The sequence below is a fragment of the Hemitrygon akajei genome, chromosome 1 (genome assembly GCF_048418815.1).
Source record: "Hemitrygon akajei chromosome 1, sHemAka1.3, whole genome shotgun sequence".
Classification (NCBI taxonomy): domain Eukaryota; kingdom Metazoa; phylum Chordata; class Chondrichthyes; order Myliobatiformes; family Dasyatidae; genus Hemitrygon; species Hemitrygon akajei.
This window is the reverse complement of record NC_133124.1, coordinates 74,165,967-74,193,929: the sequence shown is the minus strand read 5'-3', so window position 1 is coordinate 74,193,929 and position 27,963 is coordinate 74,165,967. Positions and strand designations below refer to the sequence as shown.

Below are 27,963 nucleotides of genomic sequence, written 5' to 3'. Positions count from 1 at the left end.
GCTGTCTGTATGAGAGGGTACGAGTTATAAGGACAGGTTAGATAAACCTGGTTTGTGTTCTCTGGAGCATCAGAGGCTTAGTGGAAACCTGAACAAACTTTGAAGTTATGAAAGGCATAGATAGGGTAGACAGTCAGAATCTCTTTCCCAGGGTAGAAATGTCAAATGCTAGAGGGCATGTGTTTAAGGTGAGGGGGAGAGTTTGAAGTTCAAGTTTTTAAATTTTTAGTTTTCTAACTTAATGATGAATGTCTAGAAAGCTTTGCTAGGGGTAGCCCTGATAATGGTGTTTAAGAGGCTTTTAGATTGACACATGCATATATAGGAATGTAAGGGTATGAATCATATGCAGGCAGAAGACATTTAGTTTAGCATAGGTACTGTGGGCTGAAGGGTCTGTTCCTGTGCTAAATTTCTTTATTCAATAACAGACTCACAGAGTGCCGTGTCATTTGAACTTTCTATGTTGTCTTTGTAACTCGAGAGGACGTAGAGACAGAAGCAGCAGCTGGCAATTTGGCCCATCATGCCTGTCCTATGTGATTATGGCTGATCATTTACCTTGGCATTACTTTCCTGTATTAACCATGTATCTCTTGATCACCTTCATAACCAAAAATCTTATAAATCCCTCTTGATTGTATGCAGTAATAGAGCCTCCACAGTCCTCTTGCGGAGGGAATTCAAATGATTCGCTAGTCACTGGATGAAGAAATTCCTTCATCTTTGCCCTGAATGACCGGCTACTGTATTTTGAGTCTGTGTCTCATGATTTTAGACAAGTGAATATCCTCCCCACATCTGGTCTGTCAAACCCCAGAAGATATGAGTTTAAATGAGGTCACCTCTCTTTCTATTAAATCCTTATTCATTGCTTAATCCTTAGACTGTTATCCTTTGCTGCAATGTAGAGCATATGTCCTGTCCAAGAGGGCTTTATACTAAGCGAGGGACTGATTTGAAATAATCCAAACGTTGAACTGTTTTGAAGGAAATTAATAATCGTGATTCACTTAGTAACTGGTTTCAGCATTTAGATCACTGATGGACTTAAGGGTCATGATATTAGTACTTTGCTTAGTTTTTAGTTTAAGAGAATGTTTCCAGGCCTGTGGTAACTGGAATACACTGACAAATATTGTCATCATGAGGTAAAGATGATATTCTGGCATGTCAGGACAGACAGATAAAATGTTGAGCTCAGCAGCAGAAGTCAGTATCTGTAAATCCAGTTGGGAATTTGCATTAAAACTACCTAGAAATGTGGAGTTTGAAGTCGCAGGGAGGTGTTGAGGTGAACGTCAGAGATTGGTTTGAGGGGAAGCTGGAGAAACATGGGGGACAGGGGTGTTTTGGTGAGATGTGGGAGAGGGCTCATAAGAGACACAAATTCAGTAGTCTGCTTCTCTGTTGTCTTTAGGTCTGTACAGAGAATTTATTACTACCACACAATCCCTGCAGGGGCTGTTCAGCCTGCAAGTCACAGAGCCTGCCAGTTACACACTGACTTTTCCTGTAACTCATTCCACCTAACATTCCCATCCCCTCTCCCTCCACTCCCACTCACCTACACCAAAGATTAATCCATTGTGGCCAACAGGGAGAGCATGTAAATACCCCACAGAGAGCTCTCTGGGTTCTAACCTGAATTAACCCGGGCCGCGGGGCGGCGTGTCACCCTGTCAGACCCGGGCTGTGGGGTAGTGTGTCACCCTGTCAGACCCGGGCTGTGGGGTAGTGTGTCACTCTGTTGGGACCCGGGCCGTGGGGTAGTGTGTCACCCTGTCAGACCCGGGCTGTGGGGTAGTGTGTCACTCTGTTGGGACCCGGGCCATGGGGCGGTGAGGCAGCAGCATCTGTGGCCGTGTGACACTCTATCAAAGGTGAGGAAAAGGATTACCGGTACTTCTCAACTGCGGGTTGTCAGGTTTCTGTTGTGTGCATGAGTTCATTGAGGTATGGCCACAGTGAGAAGCTGTCTTACATTGGCATCACAGAAACATGATATAGACAACACTACATCAATTATACAGTGCAAGACAGCAAGGAGAAAACACAATCAGAGACAAGTCCACTGTAGTGCAAGAGTTGGTCGGTAGTGTTCCATTACTGAGGTAGGTTTAGAGTTGTGTGCAGGTTGGTTCAATCACCTGATGGTTGTAGCAAAGTTCCTGTTCCTTCACCTGGTGGTATGGGACTTGAGGCTTCTGACAGTAGCAATGAGAAGAAGGCAGGACCTGAATGGGAGGGACCCATGCTGATAGATGTTACCTTCTTGAGGCAGTGCTTTCTGTAGATGCTGTCACTGGTGAGGAGGGCTATGCCCATGTTAGAGCATGCTGTGTCCATCTACTCTCTGCAGCCTCTTGTGTTTGTGCATTGGAATTGCCATGGTGCATTCAGTCAGGATACTTTCAATGGTACATGTAAATCTTCCCTATTTGCAAATCTGCCCAAGTATCTTTTAGACACTGTAACTGTACTTCCTTTGGCATTTCGTTCCATGTACCCATCACCCTCTGTGTGAAAAACTTGTCCCTTAAACCTTTCCAGTCTTGTCTTAGATCCTGAGAAAAAAAGTCTGTGACCATCTACTGTGTCTTTGGCCCTCATGATTTCATAAACCTCAATAAAGTAACTCATCATCTGCCTACGTGGCAGGAAAAGCTGTGCCAGCTTGTCTAGTTGCTCCTTATAACCCAAGCCCTCCAGTCACTGAAGTACCCTGTAGGTTACTGTACGTATGGCAAGATATGTAAAGGTGCACGTTTGAGTATGAAAACTTTGGGCCCCGACTAGGTATAAGGTTTTAAGTGGATATAAAGATCACTCAAAGTGGAACTATAAAAAGAATAAAGATTGGAATTTATAAAACATTTTCACACATTAAGCAGTTGGGCATACTTGTATTGTTCTCTCTCAAGTGCTGGAGGCTGAGGAAAGACCTGATGGAAGTTTATAAAATTATAAGAGGCATAGATAGGGTAGACAGTCAGAATCTTTCTCCAAGGGTAGAAATGTCAAATACTAGAGGACTTGGATTTAATGTGCTGGATGGGGTGGAAGTTTAAAAGAGGCAGATACAATGGTAATGCTTAAGAGACTGTTAGACAGATAAAAATGGAGGGGTGTGAATTACGTACAGGTGGAAGAAATGCCTTTGTTTAATTCAGCATTGTGTTGGGTGCAGGAATTGTGTGCTGAGGGGGCCTGTTCCTGTACTGTGCTGTTCATCTTCCACCAGACTTAACCCCTTTGGGGTGTGGGAGGATGTGGGAAACCCACACAGTCACGGGAGAATAAGCAAAGTCACCTTTGGCATCGTTGAGTGTAGATTACTGGAACTGAGAAGTAGCAGCTGGAGTATCTGCACCAGCCTATCTCATCACCAAGACTGTTCTGTAACCCCAGATGCAGCTTCTTAATTTGTAATGTGGATTAATTCCCTTAATAACCAGCAAATCCTCTTGAGCCAAGTAACTTCTAGGATTTCACAGCAAACCAGAGTTGCACTAAGTAGATTGCCATTACCATGGTGAAAGATCTTAAGGGTCCATCACGTGAGTGAGGTCAGATCAACACAACCAGCCAACAGAAGCATCTTAAAGGAAATGAGAAGGAGCGGGGGGGGGGGGGGGGGGGGCGGTGTTTTAGAAAAAAATTGGGGACGATTGGGCATGGGGAGCTGAAGGCAAAGCTTGAGCAATGGAAATTCAAGAGTTGGAGGAGGGGAGTTCTCAGGGAATAGTGAAGCAGAGTCCGAATCAGATTTGTTAGCATGGTGTTAAATGACGTGTGTTGTTTTGCTGATGCGCAGTGCAAAGAGTTGAAATAGTGCACAATAAAGAATGGTAGGTAGAATGATAGAGAACACTATTACTGTATCAGCAATCACCAATCTGAGTTTCATTCCTGTCACTGTCTGGAAGGTGTTTATAAGTGCTCCCTGTGACCCCGTAGGTTTCCTCCAGGTGCTCTGGTTTCCTCCCACATTCTAAAGAAATACAGATAGATTTGGTGAGTTGTGGCCATGTTGAGTTGGCGCCGGGAATGTGATGAAACTTGTAGGCTGCTCAGCACAATCCTCACTGATTCGATTTGACGCAAATGATGCATTCTCTGAGTTTTTTGATGTACATGTGACAAATAAAACTAATATTTTCCTGTGACAGTGTACTATTCAGAAATAATGGTGGTTGGAGGGAAAGAAGTTGTTCCTGAATCATTATGTGTCTTTCATCTCCTGCACCTCCTCCCTGAGAGTAGTAATGAGAAAAAGGTATGTTCCAGATGGTGAGGGTCCCAAGTGATGGATGACACCTTCGTGAGGCAGCACCTCATTGGTGGGGAAGGTTGTGCCTGTGATGGACAACCTTTTATGGTCCTGTGTATTAAGGCCTCCACACCAGGCAGTGATGCAACCAGTCTGAACACTCACCAGTGTATCTCTATAGAAATTTACAAAGGTCTTTGGAGAGATACCAAAGCTTCTCAATTTCCTAATGAAATGGAGGTGCTGGCATGCCTTCTTCATGATTACAGTAATGGGTTGGGCCCAAGATAGATCCTCAGTGATATTGACATCCAGGAACTTGAAGTTGCTCACACTTTCCACTGCTGATCCCTCATTGAGTGCTGGTACGTGTTCTCCCAACCTCTCCTTCCTGAAGTTCACGGTCAAATCCTTTGTCTTGTTGATGCTGAGTGAGAGATTAGTGTTGTAACACCATTTAATTATCTGGTCTATCTCCTTCCTGTATGTCTCCTTGTCATCATCTGAGATTCTTCCAGCAAAGGATGGCATTTGAGTAGTGCTTTCCCACACAGTCATGAGTGTAGAGAGAATAACGTAGTGGCCAAGCACCTACCTTGAAGTATGTATGCATTGATTATCAGTGAGGAGGAGGTGTCATCACTGATGTGTACTGACTGTAGTCTCTTGGTGAGGAAGTTGAGGATCCAGTTGCAGAGACAGGTATGGGTTTCGAAACTTGTTGATTAATATTCAGGATGATGGTTTCAAATGCCAAGCTATTACAGTATCAATAAATAGCAGTCTGGTGTTTTTTTTAAAAAAAACCTTAACATTATTTGTCATATGTACATTGAAAGATACAGTAAAATACATCATCTGTGTCAACAACCAACACAAGTCCATACTCTTTTCCTTTGATGCAGCCTGACCTGGCGAGTTCCTCCAGCATTTTGTGTGTGTTGTTTTGGATTTTCAGCATCTGCAGATTTTCTTGTCTTTGTGATAATGAAACTAATTCTGATTCTGACAATTGGCTTGAACGTTTCTTGAAACTAACTGGACAATTATAGGAGGATCTGCTGACCAGCAGTGACCTAAATCTTCCAGGTGAAGGTAACAGCAAGTCGTGTGGCACCTTCTTGTGTCCTCCCTGACTCTGTGCCAGCTGAGAACTGGCTGTAAATGTTACATCAATCCCAGCAACAGGAGACAGAAAAATAGGTGAAAATAATTTTGACAAAATGGGTCTATCGGACAGGGAAAGTGGAGTTCTCGAACTGTATCCTAGTTAGGTTTTCTTGTTGATGTCAAATTAACAGGTAATTCGTCTGTCTGGTCTGTGTCAATCCCCATCTAGCATATGCTGTAGTTTTATTAGTTTAAGATACTGCCTCTGACACCAATGGGATATTAAACTTTGGAGCACCATAAATTGGTAATTGCTTTAGTCCCAACATTGCCAATATACAGGAATAGAATTAGGCTCTGCCATCATGGCAAATTTTATTCTTTCCAACCCCATTCTCCTGAATTCTCCCCTTACCAATTAAGAATCTCCTCCTTAAATAGTCTCTGATGGCCTCCACAGTACTCTATGGCTACAAATTCCACACTCAGCACCTCCTGGTTGAAGAAACTCCTCCTGATCTTAGTTCTAAAGGGACGTCCCTTTATTCTGAGGCTGCGCCCTCAGATCCTAGACTCTCCACTGATTGTAATATCCTCTCCATGTCCACTCCACCCAGGTCTTTCAGTATCCATTTTATTATGGTGCATGCAAAGTGTTTTTGCTGACATGCCAGCTGGATTGACCATTCCATACATACTGTAAATACATTGAGGTAATAAAAGGAAAACAAAGCAGCATGTAGTGTTACATTTGCAGAGAAAGTGCAGTGCAGGTAGACAGTAAGATGCAGGTGCTGCAATGAGGTAGATTGGGAGATGAAGAATTCATGGTCAGAGTTTGCAAGGTCTGTTCAAGGGTCTGGTAACAGTGGGACAGAAGCTGTCCTTGAGCTTGATAATGTGTTCTCAGGATTTTGTGTCGTTTGCTCGATGGGAAGGAAGGATTGGCATAGGAGCAGCTTTTGATTATTCTGGCTGTTTTCCCGAGGCAGTAAGAAGCATGGACAGATCCAATGGAGAGGAGGCTGGTTTGTGTGATGCTCTTGTCTCAATCCTTTATTCCACTATTAAATCCATGGACTCCCTTCAACTTTTCACCTCGATCATTCCAAGTGGGGGAGAAAAGTTCCACATTCCAGGTACATGTATTGCTTATGACATTGAAGGAAGGCTTTTGGCCCACTGGACACTCAGAGCATCCGCTACCTCATTCGTGTCCCTTTAATCTGCTACACTCACACCAACCGTTCTCCAGTCTCCTGACCTTCACCTAATCCCCAGGAGCAATTTATAGGACCCAATTAACCTATCAACTCACGAGGTTTTGGAATGTGGGAGAAAACCAGAGCACCCTGGGAAAACCCATGTGGTCATTGGGAAAACGTGCAAACTCCACCCAGAGAGCACCCGAGGTCAGGTTTGAACCTGTGCCTTTGGAGCTGTGAGCCAATGGTATCACAACTTTGCAGGGAAAGAGGTCTCCTCTGATTCCTCTCTTACCTTTGCTGCTTTGAATGTCTTTGAGGAGCAAACTTGTCATGAAATTTAAAAGGAAGGGATGATTTGATATAATTCCAATGCTGAATCTGAATCGGGTTTCTTACTGACTTCGATGACGGGAAATTTGTTTTTTGCAGCAGCAGTACAGTGCAAAGATATAACTTTACTATAAATTCCAAAATAAGTGTGCAAAAAAAAGAGGAAATGTTTATGGACCATTCAGAAATCTGAAGGCGGAGGGGAAGAAGCTGTTCTTCTTCTGAAGGGTCTTCAAGCTCCTGTATCTTCTCCCCAACGAGAAGAGGGCATGTTCTGAATGGTAAGGGTCCTGGTGGTGGATGCCACCTTCTTGGGGCACCACCTCATGAAAGTGTCCTCAGTGGTGGAAGGGTTGTGCCTGTGATGGAGCTGACTCCTGCGATCCTTTTATTTGGAGCCTCTGTACCGGGTAGCGATGCAGCCAGTCACAATGCTCTTCACTGCATGTCCGGAGAAACTTTGGTGAAATACTGAATCTTCACTAACTCCAAGTGAAGTAAAGCTGCTGATGTGACTTTCTCGTGACTGCATTGATGTGTTGAGTATCACTGGCAGCTATAAATGTGCAGTTTTCTCACTTGCTAACATCACAATCTTATCCAGCCTAATTAACGTTGAGTCATACTTAAGATCAGTTACTCGAGATGTATTTTGATATGTGATCACATTCCCATCTGTGATTTTTTTTCTACCTTGATAATTGTTCAGTTTCCTGACACTGGAAAATTCTGCCTCATTGAGTCAGCCATATTTCCAGCTTGTTGGCCTCTGCTCAATGTTGTATTTGAAATAATGTATCTCAAACATTTTGGCAGATGCCATTGTCCAACAAAACTGACGTTCAGCCGCGATACCTCCTCTGAGACAAGGACCAAACCTTGACTGGGGGTGGTTGTTAAGGAGAGTCAGAGAATTTCAGGGGAGCTCAAGGCCCCGTACAGCTGCTAATGCAGAAGTGTTGGAATTGGAGCAGCACCGAAATCCTGAGTGAACGCAGGGTGGGGGAGACTAACACCGCATGATGTTCAAAGAATTTCCTGCAAATTACTCAATCTGTAATTTAAGCTGAACTCATCGTCATTGGCACAAATCTGGTGAAGTCCAAGTGCAATGGAGAAGAAACTTCCGGTGGCTGTAATGGAGTAGGTTGCAGTAGCTACGTGCTCTGAAATTATTCGCTTACTTTGCTGTTTAAACCTATCTCGGTGAGAGCACCATGAGTAGAAAACACTCAAAAAAAAAGAGGCTGCTTTAGAGACTTTGACTGAAATGTTTCAACAAATGTCAGAGAAATTCAAAATTGGATAAACTGGATGACTTGGAATCCAAGTTTGACTTGTTACAGAATTCCTTTGACCTGGTTAAATCTGAACTGAAAACGCTTAATCGGAAACTTGGAAGTATACAGCAGACTGTGAATGACCACGAAATTCGTATTAAGCTACACGAAGAATCTCTGCCGGTGTTGCAGAAGGATATCAAAGGTTTCAAGAAAATTTCTAAGGAACAACTTAAAAAAAATACGACGCATTACTGAAGAAACTTACAGATTTGGAGACCAGGAACCGAAGGTGCAATATCAGAATTCTTGGACTTCCTGAAAAACTGGAGGGTAATCCACCTATCGATTTTTGTGCTCAAATGCTGAAAGATTTACTCCCTGATATATTATCGGAACTACCAAAATTTGAGCGCGTTCACCGAGTTACCCCGCCTAATTGGGATCCTGCCAAACCTCGCTCTATTATCATTCGCTTTTATGACGCTTTTAAAGAACAGATCCTTCGTGAATCAAGGAAGAAACGCATATTACAATTTCATGATCAACAGTTTCGGATCGTTCAAGATTATCCACCGGAAGTTCTAAGAGCTGGACAGGCTTTTAAAGAGGTCATGTCTGATCTTTTTAAGCTTGGCTGTCGCCTTTCTCTCAGAGATCCGTGTAAACTCAAGGTTACTACTTCTGATAATAAGGTTTCTTGGTTTACAAAGACTGAAGAAGCTAAGAAATTTTTACATAGTCTCCATGCTTAAATTCAACCTTGAGTTGCTTTATGCGAAATGTTTTAATTTCAGGTGTTCAATCAAGTAATTGGCGCTTTGTTGATAACAAGGTTTCTTGGTTTTATGAAGTCTTAATCATTTGTTTGATTAAGTAACTGGCACCTTGTTATCTTTCAAAATATGCAGACAGACTGCATCCATTTTCTCTTTTACTGTTTTCCACCTTTATATGTGTCCTCTAATGTTACTTTTTCGCAGCTCTTTTTAAACAATACGTTATATTCTCTGAGTTATGTTGATTTTTACCTTTTAGTAATTTGACTGAAAGTAATTATGTAGGGTGTACATGTAGTAATTACTGAGGAATGAAACTATAGGGTGTTTTGCTTTACTTTAAATTCATTCAGATTTTTCCTATCTTTTGATTATTTATACACCTTTTGGTCTTTTACTGTTTTCAATAGTATACAATATATTTCTTATTGCTGGTTTTTGGTTTTTTCATTATTTTGCCATTTTGTTTTTTCTCCCTTGAATGCCTTAAATTAGTCATGTAGGAAGCTATCTAAACCACTTCCCTTTCTAATTATCTTCTATTTGTTTCTCTACTCCTTTTTTTGCACTTGCGAGTACATGTTGTTTTCCTTATTGATTTTCCTTATCTGTCTTTCCTTTTTACGGAGACTAATACTTGTATTTTCCCATGGTGTTTTTTTCGTAAATAGCGAACTTATTTACTTTGATATTTTGTTTTTGTGTATATTGTTACGAATGAAGGGAGCAAAGTCGCCCCCCCCCCCCTTTTTGAGAATCGCAAAATCGCTATTATTTCGGGTCTGATACCCAGGAAATGAGAGATACACAGCAAGTCAGGAAATGAGAGAGAGAGAGAGAGAGAGAGAGAGAGATGCAGGATCACAGCAAAGGCAGTTGTTATAGACAATGCAGAATACACAACAAGGTGGAATGTCTCCTAACAGAAGCGGAACAGAACCACTGATTACTGCTATTGTCTCTTGGAGAAGGAATTGTGTATTGAGTACTGTACTATTCATTGAAACCCCTCAGGGACAACCAGAGTGGGCTGGTTGAGGGGTTGCATCATCCCAATCTGATTGACATCTGAGACCCCGTGAGTGAGGATAAAAGGAGGGTCTGGGGAACACCCCTCAGACACACCAGGAGAAACGCTAGAAATCCAGTGACAGCGTTTTATAGCGAAAGCTGGTGAGAGCTCGTGTGCGTCCTCACTTGCCTGGGTGGCAGGCTCATCACGGAAGAACGGTTTAGCTAAAGGAGAGGTCATACTTGAACGGCCACAACAACGAGACACTGACGGATCGAAATCATAAAGGAAGGTGGGCAAAAACAATAACTGTAACTGTTCCCATTCTTCTATCTCTCGCTTTCTCCAACAATTGCAACACAGCGACAAACAAACACTGGAGCCTGTGTGAACTGAAACGAACTTTATATTTCCATCGGACAATTCATTATCCCCTAGACAACGACAGAGCTTATTTCTTATTGATGATTATTATACCCGCACTTTTAGGTTTAGTATTGATGACGTATATTATCTGTATATTTGCATTGATATTATTTTTGTGTATTTTTACTAATAAATACTGTTAAAAATAGTATCATCAGACTTCAACGGATGTCTCTATCTTTGCTGGTAAGACACCCAGTTACGGGGTTCGTAACAATATATATATATTTACAATCATTTATTCAGCACAGCTATATTTTCTGGAGCCACCGGAGTTTTGGGTTGGGAATGTTAGATTTAGTCTACAGCCTCCCTTGGCTGATTTCTCTCTTTGGGGGGAGGGAAGGGGGAAATGGGTTCTTCCAGAAAGCTGATTGGATGTTTTATTTATTCACTATCTACATGTCTCTGATTACCTTTTATACATTACTAAAGGATACTTGATGGATTCTTTTATTAATATACTCAGTTTTATTGTGAAAGGTCTAAATAACCCTGTTAAACAAAATAAGATTTTCTCTTATATCCAGAAACTTAAAACTCATATAATCTTTCTCCAAGAAATCTATATTCGTAAAGATGATATTTCACGTTCTTTCAAAGGATGGAAAGGTATACATTTTCACTCACCCTCTCAATCTAGATCGAGAGGCGTCTCTATCCTGTTTGATCAGAATGTATCCTTTATTCAACATAATGTGATTTCTGATACAAATGGGCGCTTTGTTATTGTTTCGGGTAGTCTTGAGAATAAACTAATTGTATTTGCAAATGTATACCCTCCAAATACAGATGACTCCTTGTTCTTTGAACGTCTTTTCTCTTTTCTGCCTGATTTGAATCGGTATTCCTTAGTGATGGGTGGAGATTTTAATTTTTGGCTTGACCCTTTATTAGACCGCTCTTCAAGTAAAACCCCTGTCACTAATAAATCAGTCCTACTTTTTAAATCTTTTTTATTTCAATGTGGTATTCTCGACGTGTGGTGTTTTTTACACCCCCAAGAAAAGGAATATTCATATTTCTCTCAGGTTCATCATATGTACTCTCGGATTGACTACTTTTTTATAGATAGAAACTTGCTTCCACTGGTACGATCCTGTGATTATAAGGAGATTGCTTTGTCTGATCATGCACCTGTGCTTCTGGCTTTAAGACTACCTGTTTACTCTGTACCAAATAGAAGTTGGCGTTTTAACTTATCATTGTTATCTGATAAAAAATTTTATAAAGTTTTTGGAAAACCATATTTTTTTCTTTAAAGAAAATTTTAAAGGAGATACTGCTGGTAATATAATCTGGGATACTTTTAAAGTATATATTCGTGGAGAAATTATCTCTTACTCTACCTATATAAAGAAAAAAGCTGACAAAGAAAGGTCTGACCTAGCAGCGATATTAAAAGATCTTGATTGAAAATATGCCCTATCTCCAGATCCAAGTATATATAATAAGCATATAGAAATCCAATCCAAGTATAATCTTCTGCTGACTTACCCAATTGGATGACAGCTGTTGAGAGATAAAACTCGATTTTACATTCACGGGGATAGAACTGGTAGTTTATTAGCCAATCGCTTAAAATCTTTTACAGTTAATCGTCAAATCACAGACATTTTTAAAGATAATGGAACTAAGATATCCGACCATTCTGAAATTAACAACATATTTAAAGACTTTTACCTTAAGTTGTATCAGTCTGACTCTTCTTCAGATGATACCTATATGAATGCTTTTTTCAGTAATATCAACATTCCTACATTGTCTACTGATAGTCTAACACAGTTAGATCAGCCTATTTCCAATGAAGAAGTGGCTGAGGCTATACGTGCTTTACATTCTAGTAAGAACCCAGAACCTGATGGCTTTCCTGGGGAGTTTTATAAAACTTTCACTATGTTACTTACACCTTATTTATCCTCTGTTTTATCAGAGTCCTTTAAACCAGGTAAACTCCCTCAATCTTTTTATGAAGCTTTTATCTCTCTCATTCGTAAAACAAATAAAAATCCAGCTAAATGTTCTTCATACAGACCGATTTCTTTATTAAATGTTGATGCAAAAATTTTATCCAAAATCTTAGCTCAAAGACTTGAAAATATTTTAATATCTATTATATCACATGACCAGACAGGATTTATTAAAAATAGTTATTCACATTTTAATATACGTCGGTTATTGATTGTGATATATTCACCATCCCAAAAAATATCAGAGATGCAGAAAAAGCCTTTGATAGGATTGAGTGGAATTATCTTTTTAAGACCTTAGAAAAGTTTAATTTTGGGCCTAATTTTATTCATTGTGTTAAATTAACCTACTTGTCTCCTACCTCTCAGGTTATTACTAACTCCCAAATTTCTAAGCCCTTTAAATTATAGCGGGGAACCAGACAAGGTTGCCCTCTTAGTCCTTTACTTTTTGCTTTAGCTATAGAACCCTTAGCAATAGCATTTCAAGAATCTAAGGACATTTCTGGTATACTAAGGGAAGGTATGACTCATAAAATTTCATTATACGCTAATGATATTTTACTTTTTATCTCTAACACGGAAACTTCTTTACCTTTGGTTCTTTCTTCAGTTTCCCAGTTTAGTTCTTTTTCAGGATATAAGCTGAACCTACATAAAAGTGAGCTATTTCCTTTAAATGACCTAATATCATCAAATGCCAAATTTCCACTCCAAGTTGTTACAAGTCAATTTTCATATCTAGGTGTAACAATTACTAAAAACTTCAGGAATTTATTTAAAGAAAACTTAAACCCCTTATTGAATTATGTGAAAAAGACACTTTTTTAAATGGTCCCCTCTTTCTTTATCCCTAGTTGGCCGAATTAATTTGATTAAAATGAAGATTCTTCCTAAATTTTTATATCTTTTTCAGGCCTTACCTATTTTTATTCCTAAGACCTACTTTGATTCTTTAGATTCAATTTTAACATCTTATATTTGGAATAATAAACAAGCTCGTTTAAGTAAAGTTTACCTACAAAGAAATAAAGAGATGGGTGGATTAGCCCTACCCAATTTTAGGTTTTACTATTGGGCTGCCAATATAAGGAATATTACTTTCTGGTCCTATTATATTTATCGTAAAGATTGCCCATCATGGGTCTCCTTAGAAGTTAATTCTGTAAAAAAAAAATTCCTCTATTGTCTCTCTTCTTGAATCACACTCTTTTTCAGCAAATAAAATAACAGATAACATAATTGTTAAGCAAACTTTAAGGATTTGGGCTCATTTTAGGAAATTTTTTGGTTTAGCGAATTTTTCATTATCATCTCCCATTCTCCTTAATTATTTTTTTTTTGTCCCTTCCATGACTGACAAAGTCTTTAAAGATTGGAATGAACTACCGTAGGTATTGTGTTTTTGGGACCTGTTTATCTCAGGAACTCTTGCTTCATTTGACCAATTGTCAAATAAATTTGCACTCCCAAAAACACATTTTTACAGATATCTTCAAATTAGAGATTTCCTATGTTTCCAATTAACTACTTTTCCTATAGGTCCTGATAAAAATTTACTGGATGATCTTTTAAATTTAAAACCTTTTGTTAATGGTTCTATTACCGGTATCTATAACTTGTTGATTGATTCTAGACAAGACTTTTCAGATAAAATAAAAAAAGCTTGGGAGGATGACCTAAATTGTCAGATTTCTGATGACAGATGGAATAAAATTCTTAAACGGGTTAATAAATCATCTTTCTGTCCTTGTCATTCTCTTCTACAATTTAAAGTGGTTCATAGAGCTTACATTTCTAAACAGAAGCTGTCCAGTTTTTACCTGAATGTTTCTCCACTTTGTAATAAATGCAACTCTGCTGATGCCTCTTTAATTCATATGTTTTGGTTTTGCCCTAAAATTGAAAAGTTTTGGCGGGAAGTATTCCATACCTTTTCACAACTTTTTAGGGTCCAATTTGACCCAAATCCCCTTACTACCTTGTTTGGTATTATTGCAAATGAAGATATAACTTTAAATACTCCTAACCTACAGGTTTTAGTTTTTACCTCTCTTTTAGCAAGAAGAGCAATCTTGCTTAAATGGAAGGAGTCTACCCCTCCTACACATCTTCAATGACTACATGATATTATGTCTTATTTAAATTTAGAAAAGATCCGCTGCTCAGTCTTAAATTCAAAACAATCTTTTTATGATATCTAGGGACCTTTTCTAAATTACTTTTCCAATTTATAAAGTTTAACAGTGCACAGACTTTTATGTATATTTTTATCTTCTCTTCTTAAGCGAATATGTTTTTTTTCTAATTATCCATTATCATCCATCAGCTTTTTTCTTTGGTAGTTGGTAGGGGGTTGACTTTTTAAAAAATTTAAAAAATTTCTTTTATGATGTATGACTTATCTTTAAATTTTTGATTACAGAGTGGTATACCTTTGGGTTATGCTATAACATTTTGATCAATTTTATTACAATATAAGAATGTACACAAGTTATGCTGAGATGTATCTATGTGTTGCACTTTGTAAATCTTGTTTTTTTTTTTCTGAATAAAAAATATTGTAAAAAGAAAGAACAAGTGCAATGGAAAACCTGCCTGCAGCAGCAACATGGGTGCAGACACCATGCAGAACATAACTTGTACAATTATACCATACTGTGGGGGTGGGGTGGGAGTACACTTGTTCAATAGCAAGGCTTTAGTTCAGAAAAAGGGTCTCAGCTGAATACGGGTGGAAGCAGTGGTCTGTACTGTTCTGTTGTCGAGCTAGTGTTTGGGTTGTGCAGAGAGGTTCTAGAACCTGATGGTTGTGGGAAAGTAGTTGTTTCTGAACCTCGTGCTGTAGAGCTTCAGGCCTTCTGTCTAGCATTATGTTCCTGGATGTAAACTTTGCTAATCGGCGTCAAACTGCAGAGCTCCATGGCTAAGAAAGCGCACCAGCATCTCTTTTGCCTCGGGATGCTTGAGCAATTTGGCATGACCCCTTTGACTCTCAGCAATTTATACGGATGCACATTGAGAGCATCCTAACCGCATGCATCATATGCAGCTGCTGTGCCTGTGGCCAGAAGAAACTGCAGTGAGTTGTCGAGTTCAACGCATCGTGGAACCCAGTCTCCATTCTGTCTGCACTTCCCACTGGCCCGGCAAAGCAAGTGGAATAACCCTTACCCATCCCAGACATTCTTTCCCTCTCCGCACTGCCACCAGGCTCGAGGACAGCTTCTGCCCTGCTGCTATAAGACTATTGCATGGTCCCCTTGTACGATGAGGCAGGCTCCTGATTGTACACTCTCTTATGTACCTGCACTGCACTTTCTGTAACTGTAACACTTTATTCTGCACTTTGTTGTTGGTTCCCTTGTACAGTACAACCTCAGTGTATTGATCAGTACTGATGATTTGTACTGAAGTGGTCTGGTTAGATGGCATGCAAAACAAAGTTTTTATCACCTTACCTTGGTACATGCAACAATACTAAATAATAAAAAATGGTAACTCATTGAAGGAGGATACATTGTGACAGTCTGACCAAACAGATTTTTATTCCTGCGTCTGTGGACCCAGTGAACTTCCAGATTCTGCGCTATAACATAACAGTGCTACCATTCAGGCGCTGAAAGGCATTGGTGAGGTACACTGGAGGGACCTCGTGGGTCAAGCTGCACCTGTGGGGTGGGGACAGTATTGTCGATGTTTCAGGTTGGGATCCTCATCAGAATTGGGGATGTGGGGGTGGTGAATTCCAGACAAGGAAAGCACCAGCTGCCACTGCCTCCATAGTCCTCTGAACACTGCTAACTATGGACACAGAGGTACAGTTTATTTTCAAGACATTACCTTTCCTATTTGCATGTCGAGGCATGCTGAAATATTTAGCAAACCGGCTAACCATCTGCGAAACATTTGCATTATTCTAGAAGCAAGCACGCCTCCTGAATCTGCTGTCGGGGTGATCAGACTAAAAACACACATTGAGAAGGAGAACACAGCGTGCCACACATTCACGGTGACGTCTGACGGTGATCCATACCTTTTTCCTTATGTGTGTGAGGAAGAAGAAGAACATTGAAATGAAAAATAAATTAACTCTTAACGTAGTGGGTAATAATGTAGCTCCTGGCTGCTTTTAGATAAAGCATCAGCATTGATATTGTACAGTATTGCGGTGTCCAGTAATGTGATCCTTGAATTTAAATGAATATACATGCAATTTGGAGATTCAATTTGGCCTTTCAATTTTGCTTCACAATTCAGTAAGATCGTGGACAATCTGATTGAAAGTGGCTTGTTATTGTCACGTGCTGTGATATAGTTTTAAAAATACTTTTGTCTGCATGCCATCCAGACAGATCATTCCATATGTACCGGTAAGTGAATTGAGATAGTAGAGGAAGACAGTGCAGAATATGGTGTTACTGCCACGGAGTCCAATGCAGGTAGATTGTATCTCATCTCTGCATTCCTGCTGATTGATCCTGGTGATCTTTCAATCACTTGCTTATCTATAATCCAACTATCTCTGCTTTAAAAATATTCCACACTCCATTGAGGAGGAAAACTGGAGACTGGAATCTTGTCAGATACAGGCTCTGAGATCAGTTTATCATCACATACCAGGGTGCAATGAAATTCCTTGCTCGCGTGAAACTCGAGTGAACAGTATACATGAAAACACCAGTAAATGTACCAATAAATACAGTGACTAGTACAAAAACAGTGAATAGCACAAATGGAAGTAGTGTGAAAAGAAATGCTAAAATAACAATGTAAGAGGTAGAATGAAGGGTTTGAGAACATGGCTAGAACACTGGATTGAGCTGAGGTGATCTGCACATCAATAATTTAGTCTTCCTTTGCTTTTGTCAGTGTAAAGGAGGCCACTTTGTGAGAACCAAATGCAGTGTGGTAAACTGAAGTGCAAATGAGCCGTTGCTTCGGTTGGAAAGCCTGTTTGGGTGCCTGCATGGTAGAGAGGGAAGAAGTCACATCTCTTGCCACTGATGGTCAATTTCCTTGGCTGATTCGGAAGGTGCCTTGAGGGGTGCAGTAGGGTTGAAATGGTAAAGCAAACCAGGTGAGGAGTAGACTGTTCAGAGTGTCAATTAGAGAGGAGAGTCCAATTCATTCCTTACAGAAACAGGCCCTTCAGCTCAACAAGAGCAGGAAATTAGAGGAGTCACAGTTAAGGGCTCTGTCAACTATAGTCCAGGGGAAACCTCAACGAAATATTCTGAATTTCTTGACGCTTATGGACAGAAATGTCAGCAGCTCCCTAGGGAACCACTGGCATTTTTCCAGAAAATCCTGAAAATTACCTGGTTACTGCCTTGATTGGTGTTTGTGAGATTTAATCAGCCACTGGTGTTTTCAAAATGACAGTGCAGATCCAACTCCAGATGTGCTTTGTCACAAAATGTGCTGTAAGAATGCATGATTTTACTTCATTATTTTAGCCAAAAATTGTACATTGGTGCAGTATAGCATTATGACAATCCCCACAAGCATGGCAGTATCCATGTCAGAGGTAGATAAATCTAGAGGATACAGAGTCAGAGTAAGGGGAAAGAACTGAGAGAGGGGTGGAAGCAGAGTCACTGACACCGATTATGAAGTGTCTAGATGGTCACTTAAACCATCTAGACATCGAAGGGGACTGAAGGGGCATCCAATCCAAGGGTTGGCCACAGTAGCATAAATTACATGGCAGCTTATCATATAGTGGGAGCTTGCTGTGTTCAAATGAGTCGCCAAGTAAACACAATACCATCTTGTAATTAATTGTTATGGAACTCGGTGAGATATTCAGGCTAATCATTTTGCTTCTTAACATGTTTCGAAACCTCTGCATGCTGTGTTTGGTTAGTAAGCTTTGTGTCCTGTGTTACCAGAACTCGCCCACAGAGAGGGATGAGAGGCTGAAGATGGAGTGCCATGAAGCGAAAAAGACGATGCTACACTAAGGACTTGGCTAAAGACATGAAACTGAGACACATCTTCCTGTCTGTCCTCTTCTTTGGATGCGTGGGTCTGCTATTCTTCGTGTACCTTCAAGCACAGATTGAAGAGCAGTCTCCAGGTTAGTCACTGGGGTGTGCTTGCAAGAAACTGGGCTATAATTTCAAGCTGGCTGCATGGAGTCAGACCACACAGAAACAGATCTTATAGTCCCCCCCCAGTCCATGACATACATCTCACATGCATGGATCTTAGGATGGCTGGGAATGGAGTCAACTATTTCATGTTCATCAGTGTTTTAAAGTTCAACAAATGGTAGGAGCACTCAGCAGAACAGGCAGTATCTGTGAAGAGGGAAGCAGAGCTAATGTTTCAGGTTGAAGGCCCTTCATCAGAACTGGAAAAAGAGGGCGAGAAAAGGTGGTCTTAAGAGGGTGGAGGAGGGATGGATAGTGCAAAGGGTGAGGCTGGGATTGCTATGGTGATGAGCAGTGAGAGAGATGGAATGTGTGTGTGTGAGAGTAAAAGTGCGAGAGGCTATGAGAATGATAGAGAGTGTGTATGTGAGAGGGAAAACTATAAAGAAATATATAAACTGTGAAATTCAGATCTGCGGGAAATTCCCAGCAGGTCAGGCAGGAAAAATCAACTGAGTGCGATTGGGGGGGAAAAACTTGTGTGCCTTTCTGGTCATTCCATGATAAGAGGGATAGGGAGGCTTTGAAGGGGTGCTTAAGAGGTCTGCCAGATGCTTTGTGGATTAGACAGAAGGAGAGGCTGATTAAACTTGTGTGTTTTTCTCTGGAGTGTTGGAGGCTGAGGGGAAATCTGATAGAAGTTTATAAAATTATGAGGGGCATAAATAGGGTAGATGATCAGAATCTTTGTCCTAGTGTAGAAATGTCAAGTTCATGCATTTAAAATGTGAATGAGAAGTTTAAAGGAGATATGTAGGGCAAGTTTTTTTTTTACGCAGACCAGTGGGTGCTTGGAATGGCTGCCAGGGATCATAGTGCAGGCAGGTATGATAGTTGTTTGAGAGATTTTCAGATAGCTTCATGAGTATGTAGGACTAGGGACATGGAGCTGCAGAAGAGACTAGGTTTAATTCAGTATAATGTTTGGTACTGCCTTTGTGGACTAAAGGGTCAGTTCCTTTACTTGTTTATTTATCTTTTATTTAGGGATTCAGCACGGTACAGGACTTTCTGGCCCAATGAGACCGTGCCGCTCAGTTGCACCCATGTGGCCAATTAACCAACTAACCTGTACGTCTTTGTGATGTAGGAGAAAACCCACACAGTCACAGGGAGAATGCTCAAGCTACTTGCACACAATGGCTGAACTGAACCTGGATTGCTGGGGCTGTGATAGCATTATGTTAACCCCTGCAGTACTACGACACCTGTACTGTTCGATGAGTCAGTATCATCGAACCACTTACAAGTCAGTGGTTATCAACAGCAGAATCAGCAGGTTCTGGCACACAGGGCAAGTGAGTTACCTGAAACTGCTGGATATGATATTAATTCCCGATGAGTGGAAGCTGCCCAGACAGAAGGCAAAATGTTGATGTTATATTGGGCTTTATGATAACAGTAGGAGAGGTTCTATACAATACAAAATGCATAACCAGTGAACACTACATCCATTGTGTTGTGGTGGGGAAGAGTAAAGACTGATTTATACTTGTGCGTCACATTGACACCGTAGGGTGACGTGCACCTCCCCAGAAAAGTAACCCGCGTGTTATGGCGACGCAGACTGCAACAACTGTGATTGGTCCGCTTGGTAGCATCACGTTTCCTCCTACGCATTTCCGGTTGCTTATTCTCCCCCATGTCTGTACACTGATGCGAAACAGATTAACCAAATTGTCAAATCTACCTGCCGACGTGCGAAAATGTTTGAAATGCTTTTCCTTGTCCATGTCTCTCATGAAGAAACTCAACACAGTGGCACAGAAACCCCACCGCCAACTAGCGTTCTGGCACACACTAACGCATGCTCGCTACGGCGTAGAGTGATGCAGAAGTGAAAAGCAGGGCTACAGCATAGGCTGTGGCGTAGCCCGTACACACAAGTATAAATCAGCCTTAAGTGAGATAAAATGCCCAAACCGCTGGGTCAGTGGCTTAAGGTAGCCCTGGAAAGTACTGGTGTTTGTTAGATATAGAAATGCACCTGGTCACCTCACTGTAAACCTTCATACTGCTATACACAATCAATCATTCCTCTTCCCTCTCAGCCTTGGCTCAGGGTAGTAGCTTGACCAGAAATGTGCACTTGCACTCTTTTCCTCCACAGATGCTGTTCGACTCAGAGTTCTTCCAGCATTGTATTTTTTAATAGTGCATGCTTTATTAGAAGGGGAAAGCAGACCATCAGGAAGCAACTATTTGGCACATTATGTCCCTGCCTGTTAGCTATTAATTAGTTGGACAATCCATGGTCTTGTGGTTTAGGGAACATCGGGTGCCAGATCTTTTAAATACTGAGAGGGTTTCAACTCCACCACCCTTTCAGACAGTGAGCTGCAGATTGTAGTCACTGAGTGAAACCCTTTTCCTAATTTCTTTAATTTCCCTCACCAATTTTTACAGATGCACCATAGAAAGCATCCTGTATGGATGCATCACTACTTGGTATGGTAACTGCTCTACCGAAGACCACAAGACATTGCAGACTCCCTCACTGAAAGTGCCAAGACAAAGCTTTCAGCATGATCTTGACCAGCAGGGAAAATGGGCTGCAAAAGGAGAAATGGAATTTAAGACCATAAGATATAGAAGCAGAAGTAGGCCATTCAGCCCAGAGTCTGCTCCGCCATTCAATCATGGACCAATCCAATTCTTCCAGTCATCCCCACTCCCCTGCCTTCTTCCCATAACCTTTGACGTGCTGGCTAATTAAGAATCTATGTATCTCTGCCTTAAATACACGCAATGATTTGGCCTCCACCGCTGCTCATGGCAACAAATTCCACAGATTTACCACCCTCTGACTAAAGTAAGTTCTCCACAGCTCAGTTCTAAAAGGACGTCCTTCAATCCTGAAGTCTTGCCCCCTAGTCCTAGACTCCCCTACCATGGCAAATAACTTTGCCATATCCGATCTGTTTAGGCCTTTTAACATTTGGAATGTTTTAATGAGATCCCCCCTCATCCTCCTGAACTCCAGGGAATATAGGCCAAGAGCTGCCAGAGGTTCCTCATATGGTAACCCTTTCAATCCTGGAATCATTCTTGTGAATCTTCTCTAAACCCTCCCCAATGTCAGTATATCCTTTCTAAAATAAGGAGCCCAAAACTGCACACAATACTCCATGTGGTCTCACAAATGCCTTATAGAGCCTTAACATTATATCCCTGCTCTTATATTCTATACCTCTAGAAACGAATGCCAACATTGCATTTGCCTTCTTCACCACCAACTCAACCTGGAGGTTAACCTTTAGGGTATCTTGCACAAGAACTCCCAAGTCCCTTTGCATCTCTGCATTTTGAATTCTCTCCCCATCTAAATAATAGTCTGCCCATTTTTTTTTCACATTTTGGGAGGATAAGCCAGATTAGGACTTGCATAGTGAACAGAAGGGAACTAGGGTGCGCAGTGGAGCAAAGGAATCTGGAAATACAGATCCTTAATTCCTTGAAAGTAGCATCCAGGTAGATAGGGGTCATAGAGAGCTTTTAGCATAGTGACCCTGCAGTGAGTTAGGAAGTTATATTGAAATTGTACAAGAAGTTGGTGAGGGTGAATTTGGAGTATTGTGTATAGTATTGGTCAGATATCAATAAGCTTGAAAGAATGCGAAGAGGATTTACAAGGATATTGCCAAGACTTGAGGATATGAGTTATAGGGAAAGGTTGAATAGGTTAAGACTTTATTCCCTGGAGTGCAGAAGAATTAAGGGAGATCTTATGGAGGTATACAAGTAAATGAGGGGTATAGTTAGCGTGAATGCTTGTAGACTCAGGTTGGGTGAAATTAAAACTAGAGGTCATAGGTTTAGGATGAAGAATAGAATATTTAAGAGGAATCTGAGGTAAAATTTATTCACTCAGAGGGTGCTGTGAATGTGCAACGAGCTGCCAGCAGAAATGCTGGATGCAGATTCCGTTGTAGCATTTGAGAAGTTTGGATTGGGCCATGAACGGGAGGGGTTTGGAGCCCACAGCACTTGCCTGGATGGAGTGGATGTGGAGCAGATGTTTAGGATTAGAGAGCACAACCTTGGAATAAAAGGACATCTCTTTAGGCCATACCTGAGGAGGAATTTGTTCAGCCAGAGGCTGGTGAATCTGTGGAATTCGTTGCCGCAGATGGCCATAGAGACCAAGTCATTGAGTATATTTAAAGTGGAAGTTGATAGGTTCTTGATTAGTAAGGGTGTTAAGGATAATGGAAGAAGGCAGGAAAATGAGGTTGAGAGGGAAAAGTAAATCAGCCATGATGGAATGGTGGAACAGACTCGATGGGCTGAATGGCCGATCACTGCTTGTATGCCTTGCAGTCACTTGGCATATATAGAAGCTTATATGACTGACTCAGGTATGCTTTAAAGCAAATACTCCTTCATCAGAGCCCAGACCAACAAGAAATGTGATTGAATTGATGCAACTAATATTAAATAAATGTCCTCAAAATATTGGCAGTCATTCCACGCAGATAATGGCATTTAAATAGCCTTGACGTGTTCATTTTTATGTGTGTTAAGGCATTATTTCATCAGCAATAGACAACTTTACAGCCACGGAAATAATATTTTTGATGAGAACATATGACTTTTATTACTTGCCAGATTCGCTGCCCTGTGGAAAACAACTACTTTGACCTCGATGCAACTATTTTGAAGAATTAATTTGCCCATTGAGGATGAAGTTAATGTTCTCCCTACATTCAATGCTGTTGTATCATTCACATGGAACTACAATGGACATTGAAAGCTAAATTGATGATAATACCATGAATTTCAAACATTTATTTGGTTAGCTGTGAGGAGAGGCTAGGACAGGGGAATCTGAGGAGGCATCCAGTGGAGATGTACTAAACAATGAGAGCCAGAGATTTAAGTTCAAGTCAAGCTTATTGTCACACGCACAAGTACAGTGAAAAACTTGCAGCAGCATCACAGGTACGTGGCTACAGACAACACACAGAATATAAATTATGAAGATCACACAATGTAATTAAAGACCCTACCCACTCCAGGCATTCTCTTTTTTTCCCCCCCATTTCCATGAGGCAGAAGATAGCAAAAGCCTGAAAACATATCTCCAGGCTCAAGGGCACCTTGTACCCTTCTGTTATATGACTATTGAATCGTCTCCTAGTACGGTAAGGTGAACCCTTGACTTTGCAATCTATCTCGATATATCCTTCCACCTTATTGTTTGCCTGCACTGCACTTTCTCTGTAATTGTAACACTTTATTCTGAATTCTGTTTTACCTGGTACTACCTCAGTGCACAGTTGTGATGAAATCATCTGTATGAATGGCATGTCAAGGAAGAATCTTCACTGTACCTTGGTACATGTGACAATAATAAACCAAACCGAGAGAGAAACTGAAGAATATGCACAGACTGGTCCTCAGTGCAAAAACAGACACCAATCAGAGACAAGTCCATTTTAACACAAGAGGTGATCCATATTACTCCATTGCTGAGTTAGAACGTATGAAGTGTAGAGTAGTGGTTAGAGCAGTGTTTCCTAACCTTTTTTAGCCCAACCCCCACCCCAGGAGCACTTTCATACTTGCTAACACCCCCCACGAAGCACCTTCATACTGTCCAACACCCCTCCTAGGCACAATATACTTTCTGTCGCCCCCACGGTATAAAAACGTCTACAAAATGCTAAGCTGAGAAAAAAGATTCTGCTTTAATTTTTTTATTTGTCTTTAAACCTAGCATTTGCAGTATCTCTGTACTGTACAGCAGCTTCAGTATCAATGTGGTCCTTGAGCTTGATGGTTTTTAGCAAGAGTTGGTTCAAGCTGTAACAGCAAACGCCTTAAGTCTCCACACCAGTGTCTTACTGGTTTCTGTTTTCTTCTGACTACGTGGTTCATTGCACTGAGGTCTCTTTCAACAAGATAGGAAGATGGCGCAACATGGTGTGTCAAACGGCCTTTGCTGTGCAGTGTTGTTCTATGTTTTATGATATAATTGGAAAACACAAATGGGTTGGGTTGGTGCAAACCACATCCACCTGTGAGCAATGACCTCATGAGCTTGGCTGTGAATCGAAGCTAAGGATTGCTTTGGAAATGTTTCCAAATGTTGTTAGTATTCAGAAACAATACTATTAAGAGGTAATCATATTTTTTAATTGTTTAAAGGACAGTCACTGCACAGAGCATGGCACAGTGGTGCTGCTGCCTCACTGTTCCCCAGACCAAGGTTCAACCCTGACCTCGGGTGTTGTCTGTGTGGACTTTGCACATTCTCCGAGGCCACGTGGATTCCCCTGTACGCTCAGCTTTCCTCCCACGTTGTAAAGCTGGGTTAGTAGGTTAACTGCCTCTAGTGAGTAGGTAAAGGTCAGAACCTTGAGGGAGGGTTGTTGGGGATGTGGAGTGAATAGATCAAAGGAAACTGGTGGAATAGGATTTCTCTGTTAGCCAAAATGGCTCCTACATCATAATTCCCAATAATATTTTAAATAATTAAAAACAGTACAGCACCTGCAAAGTAGTTAAAGAAAATGTAACAAACATATTTTGGGTCTCTTCTCCCATCTACCTACCCTCTTCCCCATCCCAGCCCCTTCCTCTATAAAAATCCCAATAAAGTATGTGGCCTGATGACTCCCATGCAAATCTAACCTAATGCAAAGCCTGTGAAATAGTCTCCGTTCAGATGATCCAGCAAGTTCATGCCTCGCTGTGGGCTACATCCAGAGGTTTGTTTCATCAACCTGAAAAGACCCTACTCCTGCAAAAATGTCTGAGTTAAAATTTTAAGTATACACAAGGATTGGGCTTTAGGAAATTGTGAGTTCAAAAGTTCTGTCAAGAGCACAATGTGTATTCACACCCATGGCATTAGCACCGAAGTTCAGCCTGTCTCTTCAACCTCTCTCTAAAACAAGGGTGGTAATTTTCAGATGTAAAAGTAGAAGGATTTCTGTCACAGAGTCTTAAGTCTGAGGATCCTCTACCCACAGAACTGAGGCAGCATCATTGAAAATGTTTAAGGTTGTGCCTTTGGTTTTTATATTTTGGGGGAGTTGGGAATTATGGGGAGTGGGCAAGGATGTAATGAATCATTTATGGAAATCAAAAAAAATCTGCAACTACTAACTATCTGAAGTAAAAACAGAAAGTGCTGGGAAAACTCAGCAGATTGGGCAGCATTTGTGTTGATATACACTGGATTCTGGTTGATTGGGATACATTTGACCTAATTAAATGGTTGCCCCAATTAGCCAAAGTTTCATGGAAATATTTAAAAAGGTATAAAAACAACAAACTAGCACTTAACTGAGTAACAAATAATGAATTTAAATGAAATGCAGAACAAATTAGAACACTACCAATACTACTACAGTACTATAAAACTATATTAGTTCCTAATGGTTATAGACAGAGGAAATCATCCAGAGTATGTTGTTGTGTTCTTTTGATTAATTTTAAATGAGCAAAATCAGCACAATTAATCATGTAAAGATCATGGACTGCTTTCAAACAATGCTTTTGATAATTGCATCCTCTAAATTTTCTTTCTCATTGTAACATTCAAGATGATCGTCAATACCTTAATTCTGCATGCAATAGTTCCTAACTTGAAGTAGTGAAATTGTTCCATTTTCACTCCTGGCCATTTCTGGCAAATCCAGGCCCGAATTCTTGAAACAACAGTGAGCAAAGTAGTTTGCATTTGTCTTGCTGCTTATTTCTTGTCAAATATTAGTGACAGAAACACTGCTTTTTGAACACAAACACACGCCAATATCACTATTTTAAGCATTGTTTGCTCTGAGCACTGTGGTGTCTAATGGCCAACAAGTGCTGCTGATTAGAATGTACTCACTGTATGCAGTTGTATATTTAGAAGTGTGTGAAATCATGTGGGACAGAAAAAAGGTGAATCCCTGGGATCAGCATGGGTTAGTTGGGCAGAACGGCTTGTTTCCTTGCTGTATAATTTTTAACATGAGAGATTCTGCATATATTGGAAAACCAGACTAAAACACACAAAAGGCTGGAAGAACTCAGCAGGTCAGCTAGCATCTGTGGAAAGGAATAAGCAGTTGGCGTTTCTGGTCAAGGCACTTCATCGGGACTGGAAAGGAAGAGGGAGGAAGCCAAAACGAGGTGATGGGTAAAGCCAGGAGAGGGGGAATATCAGTGGGTTGAAGTGAGAAGCTTGGGAGGTGATAAGAGGAAAAAGTAAAGGTTCAAAAAAGGAATCTGCTGGCAAAAGAGAATGGACCAGGGGAGAAAGGGAAGGAGGGAGGCGATTGCAGGTGAGCTGGAATGGAAGGTGAGAGAAGGGTGGGGGGGGACTTTGGATACTGTGTGGAGTTTGCATGCGTTCCTTGTGACCAAGTGGATTTCCCTTGTGTGTTCCAGTTTCTGCCCCCATGAAGAAGACATGCGAGACAGTGTTCTGACCACTGTAAATTGCCTCCAGTGTGTAGGTGAGGGTTAGAATGTGAGGAGAATTGAGGGGAATCAGATTAGATGAGATTAGTGTCCAATTAGTTATAAGGTAGTTATAAGGTTTATTGATTGGCATGTAGGAGACAGCTGTAATCTGGTGGAGGTGAAGGATGTAGACAGGATTAATGCACACAGCTTTTTTTCCTTGGGAAAATAGAGTTACATCAGTTTAAGGTGAAAGGGAAAAAAAAAAATTCAGCGACCAGAAAGCAACTTTTATGCAGAGGGTGGTTGGGCTGTTTATGGAATGAGCTGCCAGAGGAAGTGGCTGAGTCAAATTAGCGATGCTCAGAAGGTACTTGTACAGAAACATGGATAGAATATGGGCCAAACTTTGTCAAATGGGATTAGTTAAGATCGGCATGGACCAGTTAGGCCGAAGGGCCTGTTTCTGTGCTGTCTGAGTGTGACTGTACACAAAATGGACAGCAGAGGGCGTATTTCTGGGTGAAGCATCTTAGCATAGTGTGAAAGGCCTCTGACTGTGCTGTACAGCTTGGAAATGTACTAATTAAAAAGTAGTTTAATCAGCTTTCTAATGTGGTCTTGTTTTCGTGCTCCTTGTGTCTGTGACCTTCTCGAGGACTTTGTCGGTAAAGTCCACCTCCTGAGGAACAGGAACTAACTAAGCTGCCTGCTGTTCCAGAAACATATTTTTGCTGCTTTAAAAAAGCAAGTAAATTATCCAGAATTGGACTTTCCCCCTTCCCTGATTTACTGTGTCATGCATGGAAGGTCTCAAGAGGTTATTCTAGTCTTTCGTTGTGCCACTGCTCCTACTTTTAAAACAATTCCACCCTTGTACTTGCGCACCAAAAGCAAACAGTGCCTTTCCAGTTCTGGTGGAGTGTTAGGTAACATTTATTGCAGGTGCATCCTGCTGTGTTCTGTGTTTGTATAGCCTCCTGCCACAAGGGCTGTGCACCCAGTCTCTGCCCCCCC

At 40.9% G+C, this 27,963-nt stretch overlaps 1 protein-coding gene and 1 long non-coding RNA gene across 3 annotated transcripts in view; one reads left to right on the top strand and one right to left on the bottom strand.

Annotated features, from left to right (window-relative positions):
- The window catches only part of LOC140727913 (uncharacterized), a 120,238-nt gene that overhangs the window by 29,171 nt on the left and 63,104 nt on the right, over positions 1 to 27,963 (bottom strand). The window lies entirely within an intron of this gene.
- The window catches only part of LOC140727896 (carbohydrate sulfotransferase 9-like), a 76,911-nt gene that overhangs the window by 10,632 nt on the left and 38,316 nt on the right, over positions 1 to 27,963 (top strand). Inside the window, exon 2 of the mRNA XM_073045837.1 lies at positions 18,283 to 18,470. Coding sequence (XP_072901938.1) covers positions 18,326 to 18,470 — 145 coding nt within the window. The 5' untranslated portion in view covers positions 18,283 to 18,325. The remainder of the gene's footprint in view (positions 1 to 18,282; positions 18,471 to 27,963) is intronic.